General features: G+C 40.3%; 1 protein-coding gene across 1 annotated transcript in view; it reads right to left on the reverse strand.

The window, feature by feature from the left end:
- Positions 1 to 5,454: 5,454 nt before the first annotated feature.
- NALCN (sodium leak channel, non-selective) overlaps positions 5,455 to 27,813 on the reverse strand; it is a gene marked incomplete at its 5' end in the record, with an annotated part of 33,726 nt that continues 11,367 nt past the window's right edge. Inside the window, 14 exons of the mRNA XM_009872694.1 lie at positions 5,455 to 5,648; positions 7,356 to 7,473; positions 8,135 to 8,284; positions 10,582 to 10,732; positions 11,406 to 11,563; positions 15,916 to 16,031; positions 16,583 to 16,715; positions 17,499 to 17,592; positions 18,297 to 18,445; positions 20,718 to 20,786; positions 21,805 to 21,924; positions 24,799 to 24,873; positions 25,191 to 25,297; positions 25,832 to 25,925. Coding sequence (XP_009870996.1) covers positions 5,455 to 5,648; positions 7,356 to 7,473; positions 8,135 to 8,284; positions 10,582 to 10,732; positions 11,406 to 11,563; positions 15,916 to 16,031; positions 16,583 to 16,715; positions 17,499 to 17,592; positions 18,297 to 18,445; positions 20,718 to 20,786; positions 21,805 to 21,924; positions 24,799 to 24,873; positions 25,191 to 25,297; positions 25,832 to 25,925 — 1,728 coding nt within the window. The remainder of the gene's footprint in view (positions 5,649 to 7,355; positions 7,474 to 8,134; positions 8,285 to 10,581; positions 10,733 to 11,405; positions 11,564 to 15,915; positions 16,032 to 16,582; positions 16,716 to 17,498; positions 17,593 to 18,296; positions 18,446 to 20,717; positions 20,787 to 21,804; positions 21,925 to 24,798; positions 24,874 to 25,190; positions 25,298 to 25,831; positions 25,926 to 27,813) is intronic.

Consider the following 27,813-nt stretch of genomic DNA (forward strand, 5'->3'; position numbering starts at 1 on the left):
CTGTGAGGGTGACAGAGCACTGGCACAGGCTACCCAGGGGGGTTGTGGAGTCTCCTTCTTTGGAGACATTCAAAACCTGCCCGGACGCATTCCTGTGCGATCTACTGTAGGTGATCCTGCTCTGACAGGGGGGCTGGACTAGATGATCTTTTGAGGTCCCTTCCAATCCCTGACATTCTGTCATTCTGTGATTCTGTGTAAAGTATTGACAATTTTAATTCACATACAGCAAATAGGATCTGATGGAGTTTTAAACTAAAAAGAACAGTTAAAACATGAAAACTCTTTATTTTAAAACTGATGTGCACTTGAGAAACAGACACATCAAGAAAAAGGTAAAACTTTTTTTGTTTTCTTAGCTTAGTCAGAACAACTGAGAAGCTTGTCTTTATGTACAGATTTGGGTTCTTTTTTAAATAGCTGAATGAAAAAACTGAAATGCTAAAATGATGAAAATCCCACAAAATCTAACACTCAGGTAAATCCTTTTTCTCGCTTTTTCTTTTTTTCCCATTTTCTTTTCGTTTTTTTTTCTTTTTTTTCCCCTTTCCTTTTCCTTTTTTCTTTCTCTTTCTCTCAATCTCTCATTCTCATTCTCTTCTTTCTTCCTCTTCCTCTTCCTTTCTCTTTCTCTTTGCTCCTTCTTTCTCTCATTCTCTCTTTCTCTCTCTCCCCCTTTCCTCCTTTTTCTTTCTTTTTCCCTTGTTTTAAAATGTGCAGTAAACAGAAACCCCAGGCAGTAAGAATTTAGAAAATCTAAAACTGAAAGTATCCGATCTGTGAAACATGTAGTTCTGCATCATGGGTGCTGAGACAAAAAAGCAAGGCTCATTACTCTTATAAACTGGCATCAGATGTGTCATAATGAAATCGTAACTATTTAATCCCCATTTCTTGGGACCACATATTTAGACTGAATGACATGCCAAGGCACTGTCTGCCTTACATGCAACTGGAGACCAAAATCTAAAAGAAAACCAGAATACCTGGCATGAGAGAGGATGTGACATCCAGTTTATTTGGCAAACTCAAGGACCGATCCTCTCCTCTTCCCTTTGTGGATAAATGTACTCGCAGACAGTAATCCCGTCGCAGTGACTCACATCATATGCAGGATCCAATTAGAGCTTGCTCACCCAGGTCTCACTGATGTCTGTCTGGTATAAACCAATTTGTTTCCAACCTCAGCAGAAGTTTTACTGAAACAATGTGATGCCCACTGAGACACATGGAAGGCTCATGCTACTGGTGACTGCTTCTTGAATTCAGAAAGAAGAAAAGGCTACTGTCAACAGCTCTTCTGGCTGATGGATAGTTGTTTTGTTTTTTTCTCCTTTTCTACCTTTACTTAAGACATTTCCTGCCTTTCAAGTAAGCTACGCTTTTATGAAACACACTTGTAGATGCCCAAGTAATTTACCAAAATTCCCCAGTGCAGATATGTAAGTCAGGTAGAAGCATGAAACCAGTAAGGGTACTCGAATAAGTATCTGGGGCAGGAACCTGTGGAAGCGGGATAAAATGTCACTGCCTGTACTCTTAGCTCACCGATGGGTTAATAACTTGGTGCTTAGAGGTTCTTTATGGAGGACAATGGGCAACAGCTGCTAATGGGGTCCGACACTAGCCCCTTGGGATGAAGAGGAAGGTTAATTGAGTTCTGGTGAGGCTCCCTTTGTGCTGCAGAGCAATCGGACAAACCAGGGCAGCCAACTTCCCAGCATCAGCCTATGCATTGCAGCAAGCCGATCTGCGGTGTGACCAAACTGCTGTCAACAGAAAGAAATGCATTTAGCCTCCTAGAGCAAAATTTGGGGAGACTGAGATAATCCCATTGTTAATTTTGACTGACAACTCAGGACAGTGTTGTGTTTGTTTTCACTTGTGGAAATGTTGCAAAAGGAGCATGCATTCCTGGATGGGAGGTTGAGCACACATCTTGCTTGCTGGGTCTCCAAATGTAATGTTACAACAGTGCAAAGTATTCTCCTCCTACAGTTATTTATGGACATCCATATCTGCACAAGAACAAGAGCTGTGGGCACAGCGTGAATAAAAGCTTATTCTCACAAAGTCATTGACTTGCTTTTGGCATCTAAATCTCTGGCTTCTCAGCAGCTCTGATGCTGGCAATACTGAACCTAATGTTATTTTGAAGATGTTTAAGCCTGATTGGTCCTCATTAGTTAAAACAATGATGGTATTTTCAGCTTGCTAGATGAAAGTGAACTTTATGTTTTTAGCTCTTAATTCAGTTGGATATCTTCCAGTAACAAATGGTTTCAGGTTATTACTTTCCTCATTGCAAAAGCGACTGTTGGAAATCTAACCTGACTTTGGAACAATATTGAGAGACAACTTTGCTGCATGTTCTCAGATTTCCCAAAAATTGTTTTTTTATTCCAGCACTGACAACATGGAGTAGACTTCTTGCCCATCCAAGCCAAGAAGACTTTTACAATTTGTTTTCTATGGAACAGAGCTCTCCTAGTGCACAAAAGACTCTCAATACTTCCTTTCATTTGTCTAGGACAATTTTGGATTTAATTCCAGAAGCCAAGAGCACTGCAGGTAGTAGTATTCCCCTGGCAATTTTTTGTTTGCCTTTGCCTATGGTCTGTTCTTGTCTGAACCTTTCTCTCAGGCTGTCTCTGCTGCCTCTGATTTCCTGATGCAATATTTCCTCTTTGTGTCTCCCCGTTGTTTGTGCAGGCTGTTTGAACTTCAGTCATCCTTCAGCTCTCTTCTCTGCCTCTTCACCGTCATGTGCAAAAATGTGCACTGGTTGCTCTGCTGCAGAGTAGGAGGTTGTCACTTTCTTTGGCTGTGTCGGAGGTGCCATACTAAACACAGTTGACCTAGTTGCCTGGATGCTCTACAATATACTACTTTGATATCTTTGTAACTCCATTTCACTTCCTGTTACTGCAAAATTAAAATGAGGGAATAAACAGGCAAGCACTGCTTTCTCAAAGCCAGCTTGCCAGTTAAATTAGATGATCTAAATTAGAGGTCTCCAGCATTTTGGAAGATATTGGAAGGCAGTCTATGAAATCATTACGATGTTTCCACCACAAATTTCTCCATCACACACACACACAAAAATATTCACATTCAGACTCTAAAGCAAAGAAAGAGAGTGAGTTAAATAAAAATAAATAATGAACAGTCTTATTTAGTTCCATTCTTTGAATGAGACTCCTCGTGGCAGTACTGATGAGGCCAGTTGCTGGACTTCTCACAAAACACCAAAGGCCTTCCAACCAGAAGAGTATGAAAGCATCTCTTAAAATAATCCCATACAAAGCACACACCTAGCCTCTACATAGCATGATCACAGATGAGCCAGATATAGTGAATGTAGTTAAAATGAAAACCAGAAGGAGGAATATTGCTTAAAGCAACTCACTTTTATTGACAGAGTATCGTAAGGCAAGGGAAAAAAATGTTTGCCTGATTTTTAAAAAGAAGATTTGCAGCAAGAATGATTCAGAAAGACCTGCAGTTCAATATATTATTGAACTTTCAAAGATACTATCTTTTATAAATCCAATATCAATCTTTTTGTCATATTTATAAAAGCTCAGTTTAAACAAGCACAAAACAGAACACAAAATAATGGATTTGCATATGAAGTTTTGTTGATAGTACATAATCTAGTAAAAGCGAGAATGCACACGTTCTGTTACTACAGTTACAGTTGACTAGACTTAAACTTAAATATACCCTAAAACACATAAAGAAACCACAAAATACAGATGTTTTCAATATGAGTATATTCAAAAAATATAAACTATGTTCAACCATACACAGGGAACAAAACATTGACAGATGCCAAGAAAACTGCGTTTTATGGCCAAAACCAATTTTGTGTTTGTGATGAAGGCATCTGTGAAAACAATGCTGTATTCTGGCCACTCTACATCAATATTTCGACCAGAAAACATCACAACACTGGCTTTTGTCTGCTTTTTAAAGGATATATTTTTTTTAAGTGGTGATGTACATTGTGAGCCTCTCACAAGATCTCACATCAGGCCATGTTAGAACAACCTATCATTTCCATAGGAAACAAAGGTAACAGGTCCACACTAAAAAAATCCAGTCGGGGGCCAAGCTAGAAAAATCTGCAACCTCTTAGTTCTTCCCAGAGGGAAGGGCACGTTTTTAATTCACATTTTCAGCAAGTCTTAAATTCTGAAACTAACAAACTTTGCTGCGTTTTGCAGCTTTTCTTCTCCACCTTTGCACCTTTATAGCGTTGGCCTTTCACTGGGAAAAAAAAATTATGAAAGGGGTAGCTGCTTTTTCACCAGCAATAATATGCAGCACTGTTGGTGCTTCATAAAATAAAAGGCGGCTAACATCAAAATATGATACACTAGGATGAAAACGACGAAGGTACTTAACCACAATACAGTGTCATGCCTCAGCTTTGCAGGGCTGTAGCATGAGTAGTAACATGGGTAAGTAAAATTCACTTCTACCTAGTAAAGGCAAAACTCAACTGGATTTTAAAAGCCATACAATACTACTCTGTAATTAGAACCTCCGACATGCTATTTTTTATCACACAGACAAGAAGAAAGTTATCTTAGGACTACACAAGGAAATGGGATGCAAGTAACAGGAGAATAATGACACTACACATATGTAACCAGTATCTTCTGAAAATGAAGTGTAAACCATGGTTTTCACAAGAAGGTCTTTTGCTGGATGCTTAAATGCACAGTTTTCACATCTTTTTTTTTCCTTTTCCCCCCATTTTCTCTACGAAAATCAAGCTCTTTGCATAATTAACCAAAACCTAAACATATTTACATTTTAAAAGCCAATCTTTCACCTTCTGATTTTAAAATGAGTTATCCTGTATCTTGCATATTTTAAAAAAAGGTCCAGAAAAAGCTTAGAATCGTAATTCAGAATCTGTATTTTGTAAAAATACTTCCCTTGAACACGAAGTCAGTGCTGACCTCTTCAGGTCATTTGTGAGTAATAAAATCCTCCTAAAGAAATACTACTAAGTAAGAACTGAGGGAAAACATAAAAAGAAGAAATAGACTACCTCAATATTTTAAAGTGTTGTCACTTTGAAGTATGATATAGGTTGAAGAAAATCACAGAGGTGTGTGTATCAAAATACACTTCCCTTATGCAGCTACAGAACATATGAAATCTTTCAATGCTCTGTCTGCTAAAGGCAACACAGTCTCTCTGGCTTTGTTGGTACTGATATTGTATACAGCTTTCTTAAAGTACAGTTAGTACCCATAGAGGTGAATTCTAACATATAAATGTGTGTTATGCTTCACATGGCAGAAGGATAAGCATTTGAAAAATATTTATGACACTGACTTAAAGGAAATCATACATCACAGAGTGTCTTCAATTCTAAACATAGAAAATTAGATTGTACTTGAAGTGGTTGTTGTTGCAGAGTGACATAAATTTTTCTCAGATATCAAGGAGGTCCTCTCCACTCTCATCACTCTCCACAGTTAATTGCCTTGTCCACCATTTCTTGACTTCTGATCCACAAGAAGTAGCATCAGACATGGGATTCATTTTGCATACAACAGATTTCATAGTTGAACGTCCACCAAAGCGAAGGTTGACTGAAGACACTGAATGGCTTATTGGCTTGGGGGCTGTGAAATTAAACAAGTTCTGTATTAGAGTAGATATGCATCTTGAACATGTTTTGCTTAGAATTCAAGGATACAGAATTAGCTGGACTAAGGCAGCTTTTAACTGACTTAATGCAGAAGGAGTAGGGCTCTGTTCTATTGTGTTGTGGTTTTTTTTCAGCTTCAGCTGTTCAGAATGCTCCCACTAATATGCTGGCAGAGCAGTTTAACTGAGCAGTGCCTCATTCCTTCTGCTGGCACAGCTGATCCAATAGATCTCTTCTTACCTGGCTAATTGCAACCTAAATGATTTAGGCAGTACTGACATGATCTGACCTGCTGGCAAAACGGTGAAAGGGGTAAGTGCCCGAAATAGGGAGGGAAAAGTGCATTTACAGGTGGCAGCTACACCTAGAAAGTGATATTTAACTATAACCTAGGGGTGGAAGCCAGCACATTGTGTTGGTGTGACTTCAGAAAAGCACTAAGACACGTGTGTAAGTATATAAAACCCACAACTGATGCTATTCATTACCGCAAATACACATCTTTGTTGGATTGGAGGCAGACTACTTACCATCTGCTAGGCTGTACTGTGCATGGAGGTGATCCTCTTTTTCTGGCACTGTCCTCTAAGGAACATTCAAGATTGACGTGGCCAAGGTCAATGTTAAGAAAGGAAACTCTGAACTCCTAATTCTCACTTGAAAAACCCGCCCAGTTGGCTACAGTAGTACAATTCCTCCTTACCACTCTTCTTTTATTCTTTCTGTTCCAATTAAATGTTGATCTTTGCCGCTCAGTGGCAGTAGAAAACATGAACTGAAAGCTCTCTGTTATGCTGTCCTGTTCCTTGGACAAGTACTTTGGTCACAAATGTAGGGTTAATGGTACTCCTTGCATGACCATTTCTCCTACATTCACCTAGATATGATTAGGCCCTGACCAGTAGCAGCATTTGAAGGCAACGTTCTGACTCAGAGTAGGACTGACCGGTGACAGTTGATGTGCACACACCTCACCTGCGAGTCATGACTATGGCAGGCAGCAGAGGTCCATATAGGGAGTGGAGAGTGCTCTTTAGATAAAGACTTAATAAGGCCTCAGGCTGTATCTACGCACCTCTCCCACCTTCCTGTAAGCACCCTCCTATAAGGCATAGTGTAGCCTTTCTTTTCCAGTGGACTACAAGTACTAGAATAACTTGAGAACGTTTCCTCGTTCTGAAAAAAATAAACAAGAAACTAACTGTACACCTGGCCAATTCTTGGCAGAAGTTAGGATATAAAAATGTATTATTGTTGTGTAAGGTACAAATCACATGCCTTGGTAAGCTTAAACAGGAGAAGGCACTTGGAAGTTATTACTGCTGTTAGGAGCAACTTCATTCATTTTCACTGTGCTTTAGATGATGAAAGCGAACTCTAAATGCACAAGATGCTATCCAAACATATGGGATGGTACAGCCTCCAATCCAAGGATCCTGAGCAAATGTGTGAAAAAGTAAAAAACCCAACCACCTGCTCATGGTATTGCTTGAGCCCATCCTCCAAACTTTCAGAACTCAGAGGAAAGGGAGAGTTTGCTCTACTTTATCATGCATGAGGTTACAAAAACCCTGATGTGGGGGCAAGCAGCAATGTGAATCTTGAAGCCTCTTGTGGCCTTCTTATTGCACAGCAGGGATTTGGCATGCGGAGGCTCTCCTGATACACGTTATTAACTTACCCGACGGCAAACGCCATTGTCCAAATTTCCGCTGAGGCTTCCCAGCATCTGCAGAATCTTGTCGATAACCACCTCTGTCAGAAAGTGTTGGGCTAAGGAGCTGCTGCTGGCTACTTGTCTGAATAGAGAAAAAAAGAATCTCAGTCATAGTTCCCCATTGCATGGGTACAATCCTAAGAAAGGCTATCTTTCTATTTCCAAGCTCTGTACACAAATACAAACAAAACACACTGCCATTTGTTAAGGCAGCATGATTTTTATTCTTTACTGCCCCAGAAAACAACTAATAACATAAAAAAATAAAAGGACAATTTGGGCTTGATTCCATCGTACAGTTCCATTGAAGGTTACAAAATAGGTCTCAGCCTTCCATGGCAGAGTTTTTATGTTGTCTCTTCTTCATTTCCTATCCTGGAAGAGCCCAAGACTCCTACTCGGACGACCCCAGCACGCCCAGTGTTGCTGTTCTCAGCATAAACACTACTTCAGAATGCTTGAACAAGAGATCTTCACGTTCTTGAGGACATACACAGCTCATGCTAGAGCTGAAAGCTGGTGCTCTCATACAACTGAGTTTGCCCTTTATGGTGCTGGCAAGACAGCTACGTTGGGAAATTACTGCCCATCTCACCTTTACATCTGAAGACAAAGACTGAAGCAAAACAAGATATTGCTTTCAACTTTTTCCAGTTAAAAAGATGTTTAAAAAAGAACAAATAAGAAACATGGAAGTTTTCTGTATTTTTTTTGAGTAGCTGATAGTTTTCTGGTTAACATACCTCTGGCTGTGCACTGTTATCCTGATTAATGGCATTCATATCTTCACTTGGCTGTGTTGTCTCAATGCTGGGAGGATTCAGAAATCGGCTCAACTCCTGCTGTTGACTCTCTCGTAGACTATGGATAATGCTGCATGACTGCTGTTGTTTCTAGCAAGGTACAATACACGACAACAAAAATATTCTCATTGGTATGTCACAGTGCTTGATTTTTTTTTTAAAAAACCTCCTAAATATGTAACTGAGCAGTGAGTGCCAGATGTGGATATCAGGTGCATCAATAAAGCTACATGTATCAGATGGTCATTATCTAAATGAAGTGACTTCCAGCATATGTTTAACCTTTGTAGAGAATAGAGAATGAAACTTATAAACTGTATTAAGTGGAAGGCAAGCTGCTCAACTCCTGGTTTAAACCTAGAGTTTAAAATCATATAAAGTTATGAATTCATGAGTTAAAAGTTCTTGCAAAGAGAAAGAAACACAGAAATTGGTAGACACTCAGTAAGAATTGCATGAAGGCAATGAAAAAATCGGGTTTCTTTCATGGTCTTTGGAACAGGCTGTTAGTAAGACTGAGTAAAACAGTAGTGGAAACCTTGGGACTGAGTACAGATTTACAGTGCAAATAGAAAAACAAAACCACTACCATTATGATCTTACAATCTAATTTGCTTTTGAATTAAAATAAACAGCCCTTAGGAAGGGTTTCACTTTCCTGGGTAGTTTTCACATGCTCCCTCCAGAGAGACTTAGAGACTAACAAGAGAATTTGAAAATATATATTAACTTCCATAATTACATTCAGTTTATAAAAGGTTCATATAATGTGAAATGATCTGAACCATATTATTAGAGTGAAATGAATAGCATATTTACTTTAACATAGTGTAATTCAATATCACAATGAAATGAACAACAGAGTTGAACAAACCCAGAATTGCAAGCTGAGATTAAATTTACTGCCATTATTATTACAGAGATGACAGCAAAATGAAACTATCTGTCTGAATATGCCTTGAAGTTTCAGCTGGAATGCACATTACACTCAAATTGTCCAGTTATGTTTTTTTATAAATTCACAAAGAGAAAAAGCCAGATCTCAGGATCACAGATCTCTGTGGAAACCTCCACTCACAAGAAGCAAGCTTTTATAAAAATAAAAAACCCCCCCATGTTTCAAAACCTGGACTTGGCCTTACAGTAAGCGAAAAATCAGTCATCAAGGCAACCAGGTTGTGACTTTTCGGAAGAAAAGAGGAGAGTAACTGCAAAGCCTAATTCTAATTTCCCAAATTTTTTTAAATATAAATTTCATCCAAGACAAACTTCCATCAGCACATATTGTAGCTATCCAGAGCAAAGGCATAAATACTTGTGACAGCCAGAAGCACCGTACAAACAGAATACAGAAGCACTGGCCAGGTGGGAATCAGTGAGTTAGAGAGACTGGGATTTCCTGGGGTGTGGAAACCAAATGACAGGGCTTGAATGATTTGGATAATCTCCCCTCCACCACACAGGACAGCCTCAGCCACTACCTACTGGAAACAGTCCCCACCCTGACCTCTGCCTGGAGGAGGACAGTGATATTCCTAGAGCTGTGGTCTGGGGGAGTTTGAGCATGCACGGGCCAGCACTGTGCCAAGGAACATGCTAATGAGTGTGGGTGACACCAGCCCAGTTCTGGGCCAATGCCCTGGCCCTGCTTAACTCATCAGCTTAGACACAGCTGTTGTGTGCCACAGATCACAAACCTGATTTGCAGGTACACACTGCTCATTTGCACACGCAGTTACTGCAATCACAGAATCATAGAATGGCCTAGGCTGGAAGGGACCTTAGAGATCATTTAATCCAGCCTCCCTGCCGCCACAGACACCACCTCTCGACTAGATCAGGCAACACATGGGGACCGGACAGGAATCGAACCCATGACCTTAGCGCTGTTAGCGCCACACTCAACTGACTGAGCACACCGGCCTCCTAAAAATGGAAGTAATGGTTCTTTCAAATGATGCATTTTGATACAGGTCCCATTTGAAGAGTCATCTGCTGGTGACTGATCATCTTCCCACCAGCAGAGGCAAGGAAACTACACAATTACATTCTGTGAGGAACGATTAAGCCTATGGAGTTTTATCAAATTACATTGTTTATTCTTTATTCCTTTGACTCCTTTCTGCACATGCAACTTCCTGCTATATTGAAAAGACAGATAAATTTTTGGCAAGAAGATTTTGCCTTCAAAGAATGCTCATTTTTGTAGTGCTTTCAATTGAGTTGTAACATACTTTGTATTAATTTGCTGAGTTAGCAACTGCTACATACTTCACACAAATATTATCGTGACTCCAGAGTAAACGAAGCGCAGTGACAGCAAATTGCAGCACTGTGGAGCAGTACAATTTCTGCAACCATTCAGATCCTGGTTTAGCTTGACTTACTGCTCTAATTCGTTTTAAGCACTTCTTCAGCCACATTCGTATGGTCTGCTTGGCCACCTCCTCCTCTATGGTATATTCCAGTTGTTCCCTAGCAAGCAGCTCTTCCAGCTGAAGACTTTTTCTGATATCAACAGACCTATAGGAAAGCATGCTGGAAGAAACATAGATTTTTTTTTTTAGCTTTTTAAAATTCTGATAATTTACTTTTTAGCTTAGAAAATAAAACCTCATCCTTAAGATCTTGGTGCAAAAATAAGTAATTCAGGTGTGTGCAATAAAATTACATTTGAAGTTAAAAAATACAGAGATTATTTCAGAAGAGACTTCTGGTGCTCAAAACAAATTAGGACCTTATCAGCTACATCTAGCTATCCAATACAGTTGCTGAACTGTAAGCAACTAGGGCATTTGTGGTCAGTTATTCTGTTGTTTTTTTTCCCCCAAAGTGTTTACGCTTGGATAATGTTCCCATTTCTATTTTATTTCTAGTCAGATTCACTGTCATGTTGCTGCCCATGTGGGGACAACATTTCATGGCTTGGGATACAAGAATGATGCTTGACTGCTGTTTATGACAAACTGTCTCCAATGAAAACACTAAAATTACTTACAGCCGATTCCCTAGGACTTGTTTTTTCCATCACTATAATTTTTGCAGGAAACAAAGGGAAATTTAATTTTTGTATTACATTTAAAATTGCAGTTCCCCTGTGGCTACCAGTCTTGCCTTTTCCCAAGCCTAATGAACATCTGTTAGCCTGGAGAGAAACACAGGCAGGCCATTATACCCGTTGTATGAATTTAGAGAAAAATCTCAAGAGTACCTGAGCACATCATGGAAAGTGACATCACCGCCATTATGGAGCCGTTCCATTTCATAGCACATGTGCTTGAACAGCAGCTTATCCTTGTCGAGATCTACCTCCAGCCTGCCCCGCAGAAGCCTCAGTAGAAATTTCACTCGGAAGGAAGGGATGACTCCCTGGGTAAAATTGCATAATAGATGGCAAATTATCACTGTGACCTAACAGTCAACTCAGACATTCAGCTTGATCAGCAAGAGAAACATCATTTCTCCAAAGACTGTGTCAAATCTTGGCCTATTCAAGTCACTGTGAATACATTACTGAAGAACATATACATGCAGCCACCTCTTCAGCACATTCACAGAAGTCTTTGCTGTTATTTGACTGATATACGATGAAAATCCATGCTGTTAATTTTGCCAGAAATTTTCAATATTGCTTGGGGATTTAGTTTCCCCATTTGCATTAACTCATAATGAGAATTATATGCCCAAAGAGCTGCCTTTGAAAAACTGAAATTAAACTACAGTTTAAACACTCACAGTGTCAAAGTTTAAGGCTGGGCTGGTCACTAAACTTTGACAGACACTCTCTCTGATACTCCCCCACTTTCCCAGGGGAGGATAACAGGGGAACCAGGGAGAGGGACTCCAAGGTTGAAAAAAACCTTGAACCAGTTTGATGAAAAAGAAAATAAAAAAAAATTAACAATCACAATGAAAATTTTGAACTATATACAGATATTATACAAGTAAACAAATATATTCAAAGATACAAGAGAATATGTTAATATGGAACACGCATCCTCCAGATAACAACTAGGTCTCAAGCAGAAAAGTCCCAGACTGGACTCGGCAGCAGAGCCCAGAGTCCCAACGACACTCCAGAAAAACCAAAACAGGAATCCTTGGAGCATCTGCACCACTCCCACTCAGGGAGGTGGGGGGAGACAACCCATCTTGGTGCACGGTGCTCCTCTAGAGCATGAAAACAGGAGGTGGCAACACCAGTAGCCCAGGCAGAGTGACAAATCACCAATGACAATCCCTCCAGCACAGCAAACACTAAAGGCCACAGGGCTCTTCTTAGGGGGCCCTTTATACTGAGCACCACGGGAAAGAACACTGTGATTCATCCGTTTGGGTCCCTCCATTTGGCCCCTCCTCTCCTTCCCATAGCCACAGCTGCCCCTCCTTCCTATTCCAACTGTCACCTCTGTAGAAGCTTCAGAGAGCTTTTCTCCAGGTGCCCTCAAACCAGGACACACAGCCAGGCCTGTCCCTGGCTGTAAACCTGTCCCCTTCTCTGTGCATTTTGGGACAGGAGAATGTTGGGAGTTTACTGTTTTCAAAGGTCTTCTGCTCTAACGGTCAACCTAGCAGATTTTGTACTTCTCATTACAACAATTTCAATCTGCTGTTGAAAAAATAAGGTCTGAAAGTATTTCTCTCTGAAACTGTGGTATCCATGCTCTTTAAACATTTTGTTCTGCTAAATGAGCCTGACTGGAACTATTTTTGCTGTAGTGTGTTATTTCACATCAGAGACAGATACTATCAGTGCTGGACACAATGGATGCAGAATTCTCCACCTCCATCAGTACAGTAAGGTCACTGGCTTCCATCTCCAGCACAGTCACGTGTCAGCTACAAGCTACCAACTACTTTCACTACAATGTTGTTCATATTCAAATCTTAGTGTTTAGTTTGAAGAAGGCTGAGGGAAGACCTCATCACTCTCTACAACTACCCGAAAGGACATTGTAGAGAGGTTGGTGCTGGTCTCTTCTCACAGTCAATTAGTGATAGAACAAGAGGCAATGGCTTCAAACTGCAACAGGATAGTTTCAGACTGGACATTAGGAAAAAAATTTTCACAGAAAGAGTAGACAGATATTTGAACAGGCTGCCCAGGGAGGTGGTTGAGTCAGCATCCCTGGATGTGTTTAAAGTTCATTTAGATGTGGTGTTGGGGATATGGTTTAGGGGTGAGCTTGGTAGAGTAGGGTTAATGGTTGTAGTTGATCCCAAGGGTCTTTTGTAACCTGAATGATTCTATGATTCTACAAATATGAATCATTCAGACGATGATTTAAGTTGTGTGGGCATCCGAACAGCTCAGTCTCCCAGATGCTCTTTTCATCTGAGGATCATGAAATGATTGAGGTTGGAAGCAACCTCTGGAGGTCTCTTTGTCTGACATCCTTCAATTAAATAGGGCTTCCTAAAGCAAATTTCACAGAATGATGTCCATATGGCTTTTGAATATCTCCAAGGATAGAGACTCCACAACCTCCCTGGGTAACCTGTGTGAGTGCTCAGTTACTTTGAAAAAAGTCTTTCTTGATGTTCAGAGCGAACTTCCTGTGTTTCAGCTTGTGCCCACTGCCTCTGGTCCTGTCACTGGGCACCCCTGAGCAGAGCCTGGCTCTGTCCTCTTTGCACTCTCCCTTCAGGTATTCAGACACATTGATGAGATCCTCTTCAGTCTTCTCCAGACTGAACAGTACCAGCTCTCTCAGCCTTTCCTCACAGGAGACATGCTCTGTTCCCTTCATCATCTTCATGTCCCTTTGCTGGACTCTTTCCAGTATGTCTATATCTATTGTACAGAGGAACCCAGAACTGGACCGAGGACTTCAGGTGTGGCCTCACCAGTGTTGAGTAGAGGGGAAGGATCACCTCCATTGGCCTGCTGGCAACACTTTGCCTAATGCAGCCTGGGGTTACCATTAGCCTTCTCTGCCTCAAGGGCACGTTGCTGGCTCATGTTCAACTTGGTGTCCAGCAGGACTCCCAGGTCTTTGCCTGCCAAGCTGCTTTCCAGCTGGTCAGCTCTCAGCACGTACTGGTGCCTGGGATTGTTCTTCCCTAGGTGCAGCACTTTGCACTTCCCCTTGCTGAACCACATGAGGTTCCTGTCATCCCATTTCTGCAGCCTGTTCAGGTCCTCTGGATGGCAGGAAACCCTCTGCTGTATCAGCCACTCCTTCCTGTCTGGTGCCATCTGCAAACTTGCCTAGGGTACACTGTGCCTCATCATCCATGTCATTAATGAAGATGTTGAATGGGACTGGACACAATGTTGACTCTTGGGGTACACAACTAGTTACCGGCCTCCAACTAGAATCCATGCTGCTGATTGTCATCCTCTGTGCCTGGTCATTCAGCCAGTTTTCAGTGTTCTTCATAATTTCCTCATCCAGTCCATACTTCATTAGTTTCTCTCTGAGGATGTATTGGGTTTGCATGGCCAGGTTTTGGAGTAAGTGGGCCTACAGGGTTGCTTCTGTGAGAAGCTTCTACAAGTGTATTTAAGAAGCTGGGAGAAAAGTTATCGTGGAATGGCAGGCAGAGAAAGCAGTGAGGGACTGTTCACAATGGTGTGTAGCGACAGGACAAGGGGCAACGGTTTGAAATTAGAGCAGGGTAGATTTAGATTAGCTATTAGAAAAAAGTTCTTTACAATGATAACAGTGAAATGCTGAAACAGATTGCCTAGAGAGGTGGTGAAGACTCCAGCCCTGGATATATTCAGGGCCAGGCTTTGACGGGGCTCTGAGTAACCTGATCTAGTTAAAGATGTCCCTGCTCACTGCAGTGGGGTTGGACTAGATGACCTTTAAAGGTCCCTTCCAGCCCAAGACATTATATGATGCTATGAATATGTGAAAGTCCTTAAGGACTGGAACCCATGTAAAGGACTCACATCGGAGCACTTTGTGAAGAAGTATTTCCCATTCTGGAGCAATGGAAGAGTATGAGTCGTTCTCTCCCTGAGGAGGAGGGAGCAGCAGAGATAACATCGAAGGAGCTGACTGCAACCCCTACTATCCATTCCTCTGTGCCAACCAGGCAAAGGAGGTAGAAAAATCAGGAATAAAGTTAAGTCCCGGAAGAAGAGAGGGGTGGGGGAAGGTGGTTTTTTTTAAGATTTGGCTTTATTTGTCATTGCCCTTCTCTGAATCTATTTGCAATAAATTAAATTAATTTCCCCAAATCAGATCTCTTTTGGTATTGTGGTAACTGCTGAGTGATGTCCCTGTTCTTATCTCAAGCCATGAGCCTTTCATTATATTTTCCTCTCCCTTGTCCATCTAAGGATGGGAAGTGATACAGCGGCTTTGGCAGGCACCTGGGCTCCCGACAGGCACTGTCTCCAGTACTGAGACAGTGTCAAAATCTCAGCAAAGCTCTTCTGAAGATCAGACACACAAATGGATTTAAGTTTGTAGACTTCTAGGGGAACCACTCTCAAGGAGATGGGAGGAAAGATGCTACTGTATTGATCTTATGAATATCTATATTCATTTTTAAATCTACTATTGTAAGTACTTCACAGTAGTAAAGAATACAGGTTAGTACTGAAGGGCCATGAACAATGTTAGATCATGCTCACTGAACTTTAAAACTCAAACAGTAACTGCTCAGTGAGTTCTGCCAGCTCACTTTTTTTTTCCCCCGTACATTTCATCATGCAAAAAAATGTAAATTTACTGGATTTTGGTGCTCATCATTAAGTTCCTTACCTCTCTTTTGTCATCAACCATGTTCCATATAATTTGAAAATGCCTAAGATCATTATAACTTAAAAGTTGGTCTTCTTCAGTTGAGTAAAACAATGAGAAATTTTCCACAATTATAGCTGAAAACAAAACCAAAACAGACAATAAAGAAAGCCTATAGTTACATTCTAACTGGTTAACATCTACAAGCAACAATGAATTTCAATAGAATATGAATTCTGTTGTGCAAATTTCACATTAACAAATGTCTTCAGCTGCATGTTCAGAGACGGATTTTGAAGGGCTAATATACTGTCATGGTACATCTGTATTCACAGTGCTGACTTTTAAAAAGCTGTATGTTAAATGCTGGTGAGATGTCTAACATCTCAGATCAGTTACATGAATTCCACTGATATGGGAAAAATGTAACTGAAGGAAGGAAAAACTCAGAAAATACTATTTCTTAGGGTAACAATACAACACATCTCTTTGTTCAAAAAACTTTAATTCCCAAACTCCCTGAGTTTTAGCATGCATTGTGCCAGAGAAGTATCAAAAACATCACATGCATATAAAGTAACAGTAGAGGTAAAAGATAACCTCATACCTGAATAACACAACAGACTCACATCTGACACGCTACATGCCAAGATGGGCCTTTTCGTTATTCATGTATATTTTCACTTACCAACAAGCAAATTTAGCATGATGTATGCAATGATGACATAAAATGAACAGAAATACATAAGAGCACCAGCATAATTTCCACAGTCTGTTTTCCAGTAGGTGCTGTTATCTGGCGTACAAAACGGAGGCTGAACCTTCAAACCAAAAGAAAACAAAGTCAATCAATCAAAAGAAGAGATTCTCAATTTCTCTGCAATCAATACAATACTATTTCTTTAAAATTTCCCAATTAGGGAATAATACTCTGGGCAGTACTGTGGGCGGTATTTTTGGTTGTTCCTTTAATAGTTAGAAATCAGAAACCAGAGAGGTATGACAAAAAGAGGCCTAGGTATGGATCTCGGATCTCACCAACACAACTAAGGCACATTGTGGATTATGGCACTGTAAAGAAACAACTTGGTGCTCTAAAAAATGGCAGTTTTCAAAAAGCTTCCCTGCCCAGCAGTTTTAAAAAGGGAGTGTGATTTTCATGACAATGGAAACCACAGATGGAAATTTACTTGAGCAAAATATAATAATTCAAGGATAAATTTTGAAGTCATTAAGACTCCTGCTCACACAGAATGAGCCAAAGTGTAGGCATTAAAGTCAAAGTTAATCTGAAAAGTCACCTTGCCTCAGTTAAAGCAGAGATAACAGTGGAAAAGTGAATTACTGCACTTGAGGTTTTGAAAACATTTTTTTATTTTTGATTTAAAATCATGTAGTAACCTAGTCCCATTAAATATTCTACTGTGAGTGTGTGATTGGAACTGCAATTTGTGTGTGATGTTCTGAGCTTTAGCAAACATATCTCTTGAAGAGACAAAGACAATCACATAATTCCTTGTACAACCGAGATTCTGGAAACACTCCGAGATGCAAGGGTATCCCCTGTTTCTTGCATACTTTATCTCTGGCAGGATTGTATTTACCATGCAGTCATGCATAATTTTGTTCCAGTCTTCTCCAGTAACTATTCTGAAGAGTACAGTAATAGCCTTTCCAGCTGATGAAAAATTTGCATGTCTGTTTTAAAGAACAAGAATGAGAGAGAGAGAGAGGTCACTTCATGTCCCAGAACTAAAACGTAAGAAAGAGAAAATGCAAGTATTTTCCATTTTCTACTGTTCTAGTATTTTAAACTAAAAACAGTTACACTGTTATTTGTTGAATTATTTATTCCATGACTTAAGATGTAATAGCTGGACTTTGGCTCAGACACACGACTGAGTATTTTGGCTCATTTTATCAAAGAGCTAAAGCAGACTCAAGGCCAGATCCTATCTGCTGCCTCCATTCTCTGCTCCTGAAGCCTGATAAGGCTATTGACTGGGAAATCTCCAGTTAACTGCCAGTTCACAGAACTGTCCCTTCTCAGCACCAGCCTCCTATATGAGTCTTGCTTCTGGGTGATCCTGGCAAGGTGTAGCAGCTACGCTGTGTTTCAGCAGCATGCGGCCAGCACAGTGCTGCTCTGAAGCATGTTGCAGCTGGCACAAACAAGAACAGCTCTCAGTCTGCTCTGGGCTGGATTGGGTGTAATCCGGTGCAATGCACGAGGACTGGAAATACGGCTCAGAGTCTTCCATCAGAACTTCTGTCTAGAGTTCATCAGCTAGACGTGGGGACTTGTCCAGCTTTTACCACGGCTACACTTCTTTCTGGCAGAATGTGATTTTTTTGGGGGCTGTTTAAAGAACATCCCCATAAGGTAGTAGCACACACTGTACCTGTTAATGTTTTCTCCATATTTCACAGTACCAAATAAAACCACTCCAGCAAAAGCATAACAAAGAAGCAATAAGAACATTCCCACTATGATGAAGAAACTCTTGTACATGCTGACAACCACAGTCAGGAGTAGCATTTTTAGTGTCACCTGGAAGGAGAGAGAAAAAGCAAGCCATGGCACCATTCAGGAAAGCAGAGATAAAAGGGAAAAGAAAGTTATTGCATTTGCCATTTTGACAACGAAACCTTTACACATGCACGGTAATAGACAAGCCCGGTGAAATGGCACATTATGAGTCTGATCGGAACTGAACATTTTGTGTCTTCCTCTGAAATTTAGTGTGCTTTTTACTAGTTAGAGATCAGCATATCCGCCTAATTTACAAGGTCCAGATGTTGCTCCTCAAAGAATATATATAGGATAATACAGCAGAGGATAATACAGCATAAGCTTAACTATAATATTTAGGATCAGTATATTCCTGAAGCAGCAGAATTAGCATTGCATGAACAGTGGTGCAGTAAACTAACTACTCTGGGCTTATCTGAAAACAATGCTAACTGTTGGGTGGAAACCACAGATACTGCAACCTACCTAAAGGAATGGGTTATGTGTAGAGAAGAGGATTTAGTTAAGATCAGTGCAGCTTGATTAAACTAGTAATTTCTCATGCAAGTTGTCCAAAGAGCTTAAGAAGAGAGCCCAATATTGGAAATTACACAGGTCTAGATAATAGACATTACTGTTTCATGCATGCATGTTGTACATTTTACTCTTGATAAAATTATTGTCCTTAACCATTTTGGATGCTATGGAAAATTCTCTTTAATAGGGCTGAGGGTGGCAGTTTTCTTTAGAATCATGCCAGACTGATAATTCATGCTGACTTCAGTCATCACATTGCATCACAACAGACAAATTAGTGAAACTGATACAGTTCCTAACATGAAAGCACAAACAACGAGGTTAAAACCTTGAGAAAACTTTAGAATCAATCAGAAAGCTTTGAAGGCAATCACTTCATCTAGCTGCACAGGAGAAGCAAGGATTTTTCATTTGACTTCCAAGGCTCTGCAGCTCTGTATAGTTTGATTGAAAGAAAACTTTTTATCTTTACTGAATACACCTTCTGACTTACTGTTCTTAACCCCAGCAACCTAGTGCAGCAGTCTTCTAATCACATTTACTTTAATATGTCAGACTTCACAGAAAATGTTTGAATAGTGTAAGAAGTTCTACAGCAAAAGAATGCAGAGTGTCACCACTTGTTAAACAAATGTGTTTGTTCTCTGCCTATGCTTCATCTGCCAGCCTACTCTCAATTACACCAGAACAAATCCAAACAAAAAAGAAATTTAAACTTTAGAAGTGCCTTGCTTTGTCACTATGCCAGTGTTATCAGAGGAATATCCTGGCCCAATATTTTTTTTAAATTCAGCACAAGAAGGACATGGACCTGGTGGAGTGGGTCTAGAGGAGGCACACAAAAATGATCAGAGGGCTGGAGCACCTCTCCTATGAGGACAGGCTGAGACAGTTGGGGTTGTTCAGCCTGGAGAAGAGAAGGCTCTGGTGAGACCTTATAGCAGGCTTCCTGTACCTGAAGGGGACCTACAGGAAAGCTGGGGAGGGACTGTTGACAAGAACCGGTAGTGACAGGATGAGGCTCAATGGTTTAAAAGTAGAGTAGGGTAGATTAAGATTAGACATTAGGAAGAAGTTCTTTACTATGAGGACAGTGAAACACTGGAACAGGCTGCCCAAAGAGGTGATGGAAGCCCCATCCCTGGAGACATTCAAGGCCAGGCTTGATGGAGCTCTGAGCATCTCAATCTAGTTAAAGATGTCCCTGCTCACTGCAGGGGGTTTGGACTACATGACCTTCAAAGGTCCATTCCACTCCAATGCATTCTATGATTCTATAAATCCTTTACTGTGGTAAGACATACATTTGTAGAGATGTTAGACACAGACTTGCACTCTGGAGGAAGAAACTTCTGTAAGAGAGCACTATTGTAACAAGATGAGTGCATCAACCACCACTCCACGGGTCTTGCAGAGTAAATAAATAAATACCATGCACATCACAACACAGTGAAATGGCAAGGACTGAAAGTAGCACAATGTATATTCAGAGGTTTAGAGAGCATTTAAAAAAACTGTACGGTATTACAGTTGCACTTTTTTTTTGGAAAAAAATGCAGCTTTTCCAGTAACCATAATATAAGGCTATTATACAATATACTTCAAATCCTGACATTTTAAAGACTGTGTAAAATTGGAGACTGCTGCTTGAAGTCTCCCTTTTCTTGGCATATAAAATAAAGCCTTTCAGAATATGCACTACAGATGTGTAGCAACTAGCCCTTTAATCTATACATGAGCACTGCAATGTTTGTAATTCCTAATTTGTACTTACATGCTTCCCACAAATGGAGAAAAACCTGAAGACAATTACACATGCCCCCATCATGTATGTGTATGCATTCTGCAACAGAAACACAAACAACTTAATACATTCCCCCAGGGATCTCACAAAAAGACCATGAGATTTGGTCTTTTAATAATGTAGGGCAGTCGCCATATAACGTAAGAGAAATTATAAACCAGTAGCATCAACATTTCAACAACAGTGGAGGGGTAAAAAACTAACAGAAGATCCTTCACCACTTCAGAAATGATAACCCAACCTCCCCACACATCATATTAAAACCCCCTTCAGTTCTCTGTTAGCTGTGCTGCGATTATGTCCAGCAAGCCCAGTCTACTTCTCTAGGCAGCTGCTGGCTTACAGAAACTCCTCACGCCTTCCACGCTACTCAGCAGCAGGGAGCAAACTGTGACTGTCAGGGCAAAATGACTAGTCATGCAAGCCAAGTTTTCCTCGAAACAGAGCTTGGTGCAGACAAAAGAGAAGCCTGCAGCCATTATAGGGTTGTGACCGACAACTTGTGATTGATGACAAGTATCAACTATCCCTTCTCCTTCCCTCATAAATAAGGGAACCAGGGGTGCAACCAAATTTAAAAAAACTGAGGTAGGATGGAGGGAGAGCTGATTTCTTCCCCTTTCCATGCCTTCTTATTTTACATCATGCTAGGTTTGGGATAGATTGGACTGTTTAGGGACTTTGAACCTACTTCTTCCAGTCCTCTGCTCCTGCCTGGATTCTGTGCATTGACTCTTTCTTTCCTGATGCTCATGAGAATGCTGTTAGCAAGATCTCTCAGTCTCTTCCTATTCCTTCCTTTCCTGGCTCACATCCCTCCTAAAGACTTCAGTTTTCTGCATTTACAGACTCTACCTCATATCAGTAAGACAACTTTTGTACTTCATCATTGCCCAGAACAATGATTCCTTCTTCTTAGCATCAAGATTAATTAGTTTCAGCCATATTTCAGCCTTATTAAACTCCCAAGCGTTTATCTGGATATATAGCAGTGATCCTACTGCTGGTGCAGATAAAATCAAACTTCATCACTGAAACTGGAGTTTGTAAATCTTACCAGTAAGGCAAAGTGAAGTATCACCCATATAACTCCAAGAGACGTCACCAGGAGATCATATCGATTTCTTCTGCTTTGCCAGAAGCCAGACGGTGACATGGCAATAATCTTCATTGTGACCTATGGATAAAACCAATTTCACAATCATATTGAAGAAATGCTTTTTTTTTTTCTTTTTTCTTCTATGAGAACCTTCTATTCTCTAAAAATGTTTGACTGAGTTCATTTTATGAAATAGTTTCAAATAACCAAGGGCATGTTTCATGTCACCTAACTGTTCCCATGTGGACAAGTTAGGCTGCTATACTAACCACATCACATAAACATCCCTTAGCTGGAGGCAAATCGGTACTTGTAAAAGACCACAGATGATCATGACCAGGGGATGAAGAGTATTCTGGAAGTATCTCCCTCTCTCTCCATCAAGTGGCCACCTCAGACTGAAGGCTTAATGTATAGATTGCTGAGGTCAATGTGGGTTTAAGTTTTCTTATAGGCAAGCAAGTAATGAAGTCAGAAAACGATTATGTCAATAACATGTAGGTAAAAGAGGTAGTAGTATACTATCTAGCTAGATGTCTGTAAGCAGGCTAAAATCACATGAGCATATTTGAATTCAATAATATAATTGTATTCCGTAGCACCTGTAGTTTAAATTAATTAAAAATCTGTCCCACATTGCAAATCTTTCTTGTTCTAAGGAACACTCTGTATTCAGCACCATCTGTACTCAGCAGCATATGAGAAGAGAGTTAAGAGCAGTAAAGGCAGTATATTTTACAATGCATCTGCTAAAAGACACCAGCCAAAGTGCTTGACATTTCCAGTAGAGGTAACAAGAGTGCAGACAGGAAGCTTAAGAATAGATACTGGTAAGAAACAGTCACAATAGCTAACAGATACCGAGGTAGGGTGATGCATGTAGAGGGAACACTGGAGAGTTTCTCACACAGAAGAACCTCAAAGCAAGTCAAGTGTTGCTATATAAAGGCTTTAAATGTCAGACATTCATTATTTGATTTTTTCCATCCCACCTTGCAACATTGCTATTTATTTACATTTCTGAAACCTAAACCATATATAAAAGGACACTAGTTTGAGGTAAACCAGCGATTTTCCAGTTAAGTTTTTTTTCTGAAGCCTGAATATAAAATGAAGACTACGTTCTCTGAATTTCTAATTGTCATTTTAGGTATCTGAAGGTATCTTTCTTCCTTCTATCCAACCAGCTGAGATGCCCTAGAATACTGGAGATAGATACAAGAGGCTGGTAGGGATGACACAAGACCTACAAATGCCTCTCTCTTTCTGTAGTGGCTAGTGGAGGTAAAGGGTAGCCAAAAAAGGTTTTGATATCTTCAGTTATTTAGGCAACTGAATCTCACCCTACATCTCTCTTGATCACAGTGACAGCTTAAACACCTACCTCACATGTAGAATTTAAACATTTAAGTTCAGGCGTCTATAATCTTGAACTGAATACCACACTGTGCAGATAAACAAATCACAACTCACTTTATACTGTGACCATCAATGTGATGACACAAAAGTCAGATCTCCCAATTCTCCCTGTTCTTCTACAGCACACACACTGATGTGAGCAGCTGAGGTTTAAGACTGTATCAGGAGCCCTTAGACTAGACACTGCGCCATGAGCTATGCAGAAAACTTCGACCTCCCTCATGGATCATGTCTGGTAGTGGTAGCAGATCATGTACATAGCAGACTCTGCAAGCAGATTATGCTGCATTAGGGAAGATCCTGGGCAGGAAGCTGCATCCTCTCTCCATAAATCATGTGCACTCACAGTGTGATAGCTTGCCTGTTGCGACAATCAACATTTTTTTCTTGGCTCTGACAAAGTTCCTTTGAAATTTTAGAAGCGTATCTGTTTCCCCTGGCAGTATAATAGAAAAAAAAGTATTTCCAAAGACATGGTTACTAGGTAAATTAAAACCTGTCTGTGTACGCCACAAATCAGACTTCTTCGTGTTTGTTCGGTCTCTCAAGAGATACTCATTTCTCCTGGGTAGGGAAAAAAGATGTAACAACATGGACATACTCTAGCTACAGATCCTACAAGGTATTCACCTTATTGTTTATTCATCACTGCTGGCAAACCCGATCACTGGAACATAGGAACTGCCATACTGGATTAGAGCACTGGGAAATGCAGTGCACTATCCTGTTTCTGATAGTGGTCAGTATCAGCTCTTCAGAGGAGACTGAAAACTAAAATATTCAACCACAAACTTATAAAAGAATTATGTACTAATCCAACCACAGAGGAAGCATCTTCTATAACCTCATAAATGTTAGCTTTGTCATACTACAGATAACATTATACATGAAAAAATAGATATTTTTAAAAATTTGTTTAAGCCCTTAGATTCCAATCCTATGAGACCAGACTAATTACATGTTGCACAGTTGCCTGTGGTGACAATTTTCTCATAGACCCATTACCACACAGGATCCAGATCTGTGCAACAAAAGATAGACAATACTGGAATTTGACTAGCTTTTTAAGAGGAATTATAATTAAATATGATACTTAAAAAATCAAAGCAAAACTGAAAGAGATTTGATGATATTACAGCTACAGAACAATGGGGATTGATGTACAAGGTCAAATACAAACGGATTGAGCAGAACTTCCATGATACAACACAGATCTTGTGTTGCATAGAGTGAATTTAATTTGAGATGCTCTGCCAGAAAAGAGTTCATTGGGTTCACCATAACACACGCTGAAATGCTCAGAGTGGAATATATACAAAAGGACACAAAGCCCAAGGTGATGGAAAAGTATCATTACAACAAATTAAAAGTTTATTCCTACAATACATGTTTAAAGACAAGTGATATGCAGAACCCCAAATGTACATGTTCAGAAATAACCATAGTGGAGAATAAGACACCATCCCTGAAGAAAAAAGGAAATACGTACACAATAGTCTTAATCTCAGGAAGTCATAAAATTCATTACTTTACCTCAAGGACAAAAATGAAGGTGAAAACAACGGACATTGTTGCTAAAGGCACAGTCACCGGATCTGCAGCATCCCACTGAAATGCAAACGAAATCTGTTTGTAGAAGAATAACTGTTAAACAGAACTAAATGCCTCTTTATTGCCTTAACTTTACTTGCAGGTTTTGATAACGAATAGATTTCACTTTACAATACAGTCAGACTAGAATGGCATCTTGGTGTACTCTTCTCGCAGAGATCTACACCTTAATTGGAAATTAAAAATGGTGGAACAGACTACAAAAAGGAAATCATGTTTCCATACATTCATCACAGTAATGAGTCAACTGATTGTTAATTGGTGTTAGGAAATGTGCGACACCATAATGAAGCGATTAAAAGAGACACAATTACCTTAACTGATAACAACACAGACTGGGCCAGAACAAGTACAGCAATAGTTCTCTTAAAAAAAGGATGCTGAGTTATATCATACATCTTAGCTCTAAAGCCATCGTTATCTGAAAAAGAAAAAGTTTGAGGAGGAGAGTTAAAATACACACTGATATTTTCCCCCTATGTCTTGACATATTTTCCATGTTCACTAGTGGCAAAATAATCCTTTACGAGTTTCAAAATACATTTCTAATTTTCTGCTACGATTTTCCATATCAAATAGGGCTTCTGAACACATAATTTCAAATACCAAACACCAGTGTTGCATGAAGGCTTGGGTACTCACAGGGCAAATGCATCATTCAACTACTGTCACGTTAATACATTCCATTCATATCATTAATAGCCAACTGCAAATATTTTTCATTTAGAAATTCTTTTTATCATTAAGGCTTATCCTAAAACCATCGAAGCACAACCTTTTTTGGGTTGATTTTAATAGCCTTATGCAGAGATCTGTAGTTGGAGCCTGTTTCCTCATTAACGTATGCACAGCCTCCCAGTGACCTCACGATTACAATTTTAATTTGAATCACAGACTCCTGGGGAACTATGAACACTAGGGCCCAACATGAAAAAAATCAAAATATCTTTGATACCCGGACGAGGTGGGAGATGAAGAGGTTGTGCTATCTTCAGTCTGCTTTTCAGATCTTCCCATCGTCTCTGATCTACAGTCAGTAAAGCCGTTCCCTTAATAAACAAAGAGAAGCGTATAAAGCTTTTGTCATATCAAAGCCAGAGCATTTAATGCTGTAAACATGAAAACAACATTGTCTTTGGCGCCTGAAATAAAGTTACATACGCAACTCTCCTTAAATAACACACTCTTTGGGTAAAGGACTCTAAACTATCAGCTGTTACTCAAGAGGATTTTTGGATGCATTAGCTGTGAGTTTCTAGGACTCGACTCAGCAGGCACAGTTGCTGCTCTTTGTAGCAGCAGGGCAGTGTGAGCCGTGAAACACGGCGGGAGGTCTTCCATTTGACTGAACATCATTCGCCAGGAAGCGCTGTTTTTAAAGAGTGGTCGATTTTGTCCAGAATTTGCTGCAGAAAATCCTGTGGCTCATCAGTGCCACTACATCTTCTTGGGGAACGAGCCCTCCAGGAGACCACTGATGCCCTCCACAGCACTTCTGCTTGGAGTGTAATTGAAATAAAATAATAGTACGCTATGAGTCTACAAGAGCATTCCACAAAGGAAGAACAAGGAGAGGTGGAGACACACCTTTAGGGTGGGCGGTGGTAGACAGTAATGCGTCTGTTTTCAGAATATGGGAAGAAACAAGCAAACCCCAAACAGAATTCCTGTAATTTAAAATGACCTTCAAACCAAAATGAGGTCCTCATCACTTCACAGAACTGTAAAATCTCATGGAAGGAGTCTGGAGTTACAAAAACAAGGGAGATCTTTTCAGAGTAAATGTCACAAGCTGGTCTCCCAGACAATTTGGCTGCCTCCTTCAGTCAGCATGGAGCCCCATGGAGCTGGGCGAGGGCTGGCGTGATCTTCGGAGCTCGCCTTGGCATTGGCCTGTGGATATGCTGGAACTGTGGATATGCTGGAACTGTGGCTGGATGTGTGACCGATAAGGTCAGGATTCCTCCCTTGCAGTGACCAAGTTTTCCTTTTCACATAGGTGTGAGTTGCCCACTGTCTTTAAAGCTGCATATCTAGGAGGAGGGAATCAAATACAGATCTGCTACACAGACACATATAGCTAAGGGTATTTTTCTGCCGTTCATGTTGATATTTCAAACTTAAAAATAAAACAATGGTGAAAGGTTTACCCTGATACTGTGGATAAATAACTTCAAAAGCAACCTGTGGGTTGGTCCAGATCACTTTATTCCATAGTCGACAGTTGACTACACAGATGACTACTGAGTTGTGAGTTAATGACATCTCATTAATTTGTGAAAGAAATCTCACATGCTGCCTTTTGCAGGGGACAGGCCGATACAGTGAACTTGATCTTGTGAGTGACTCCTGTGAGAAGAGTGGGCACTAAGACTGAAAACACTGTCTAGAAGATTGACAGCACTTAGTTAAGATTGGGACTGTTGTCACAAAAGTGTAAAAAAGTCATGCTACTAAGGACAAAGATCCTCAACACTCCTCAACACCCCATGCACCACACCTCAACAGGGTAAAGCTGCAGTGTGCATGCAGCAGTCCGATCCAGACGATGCTGTCTGTAACAAGCATAGACACGAGCTGCTCTGTAACAATTCACCTCGGGACAAGTTTTTCCACTTTTCAGCCCATCTGAACTGCAGTTTTCTCCTACAACACTAGCTAATTTTTGGCTTGAGTGATGGACAATTAATTTTCGAATGTGCTCTGCTGTTTGCCAGAGAAAAGCCATGCAGATTTCCTTTGGGTCAGAACTACTGCAGTTGCAGGGCTCCAGTGAGAACCCTCAGTTGTAACATGTACAAGCACAATGTGCCAAAAGCAGGTAAAAACTGCCACTGCATGTACACTGACATTAACCTAAAGATTATGCTTTAGGTTCAATCTCCATCTGGCAAAACGGCTGCATTGTAATGAAACTCAGGCAGCTTTGAAAGAGTG

Source organism: Apaloderma vittatum, unplaced genomic scaffold (assembly GCF_000703405.1).
Source record: "Apaloderma vittatum isolate BGI_N311 unplaced genomic scaffold, ASM70340v1 scaffold20757, whole genome shotgun sequence".
NCBI lineage: Eukaryota > Metazoa > Chordata > Aves > Trogoniformes > Trogonidae > Apaloderma > Apaloderma vittatum.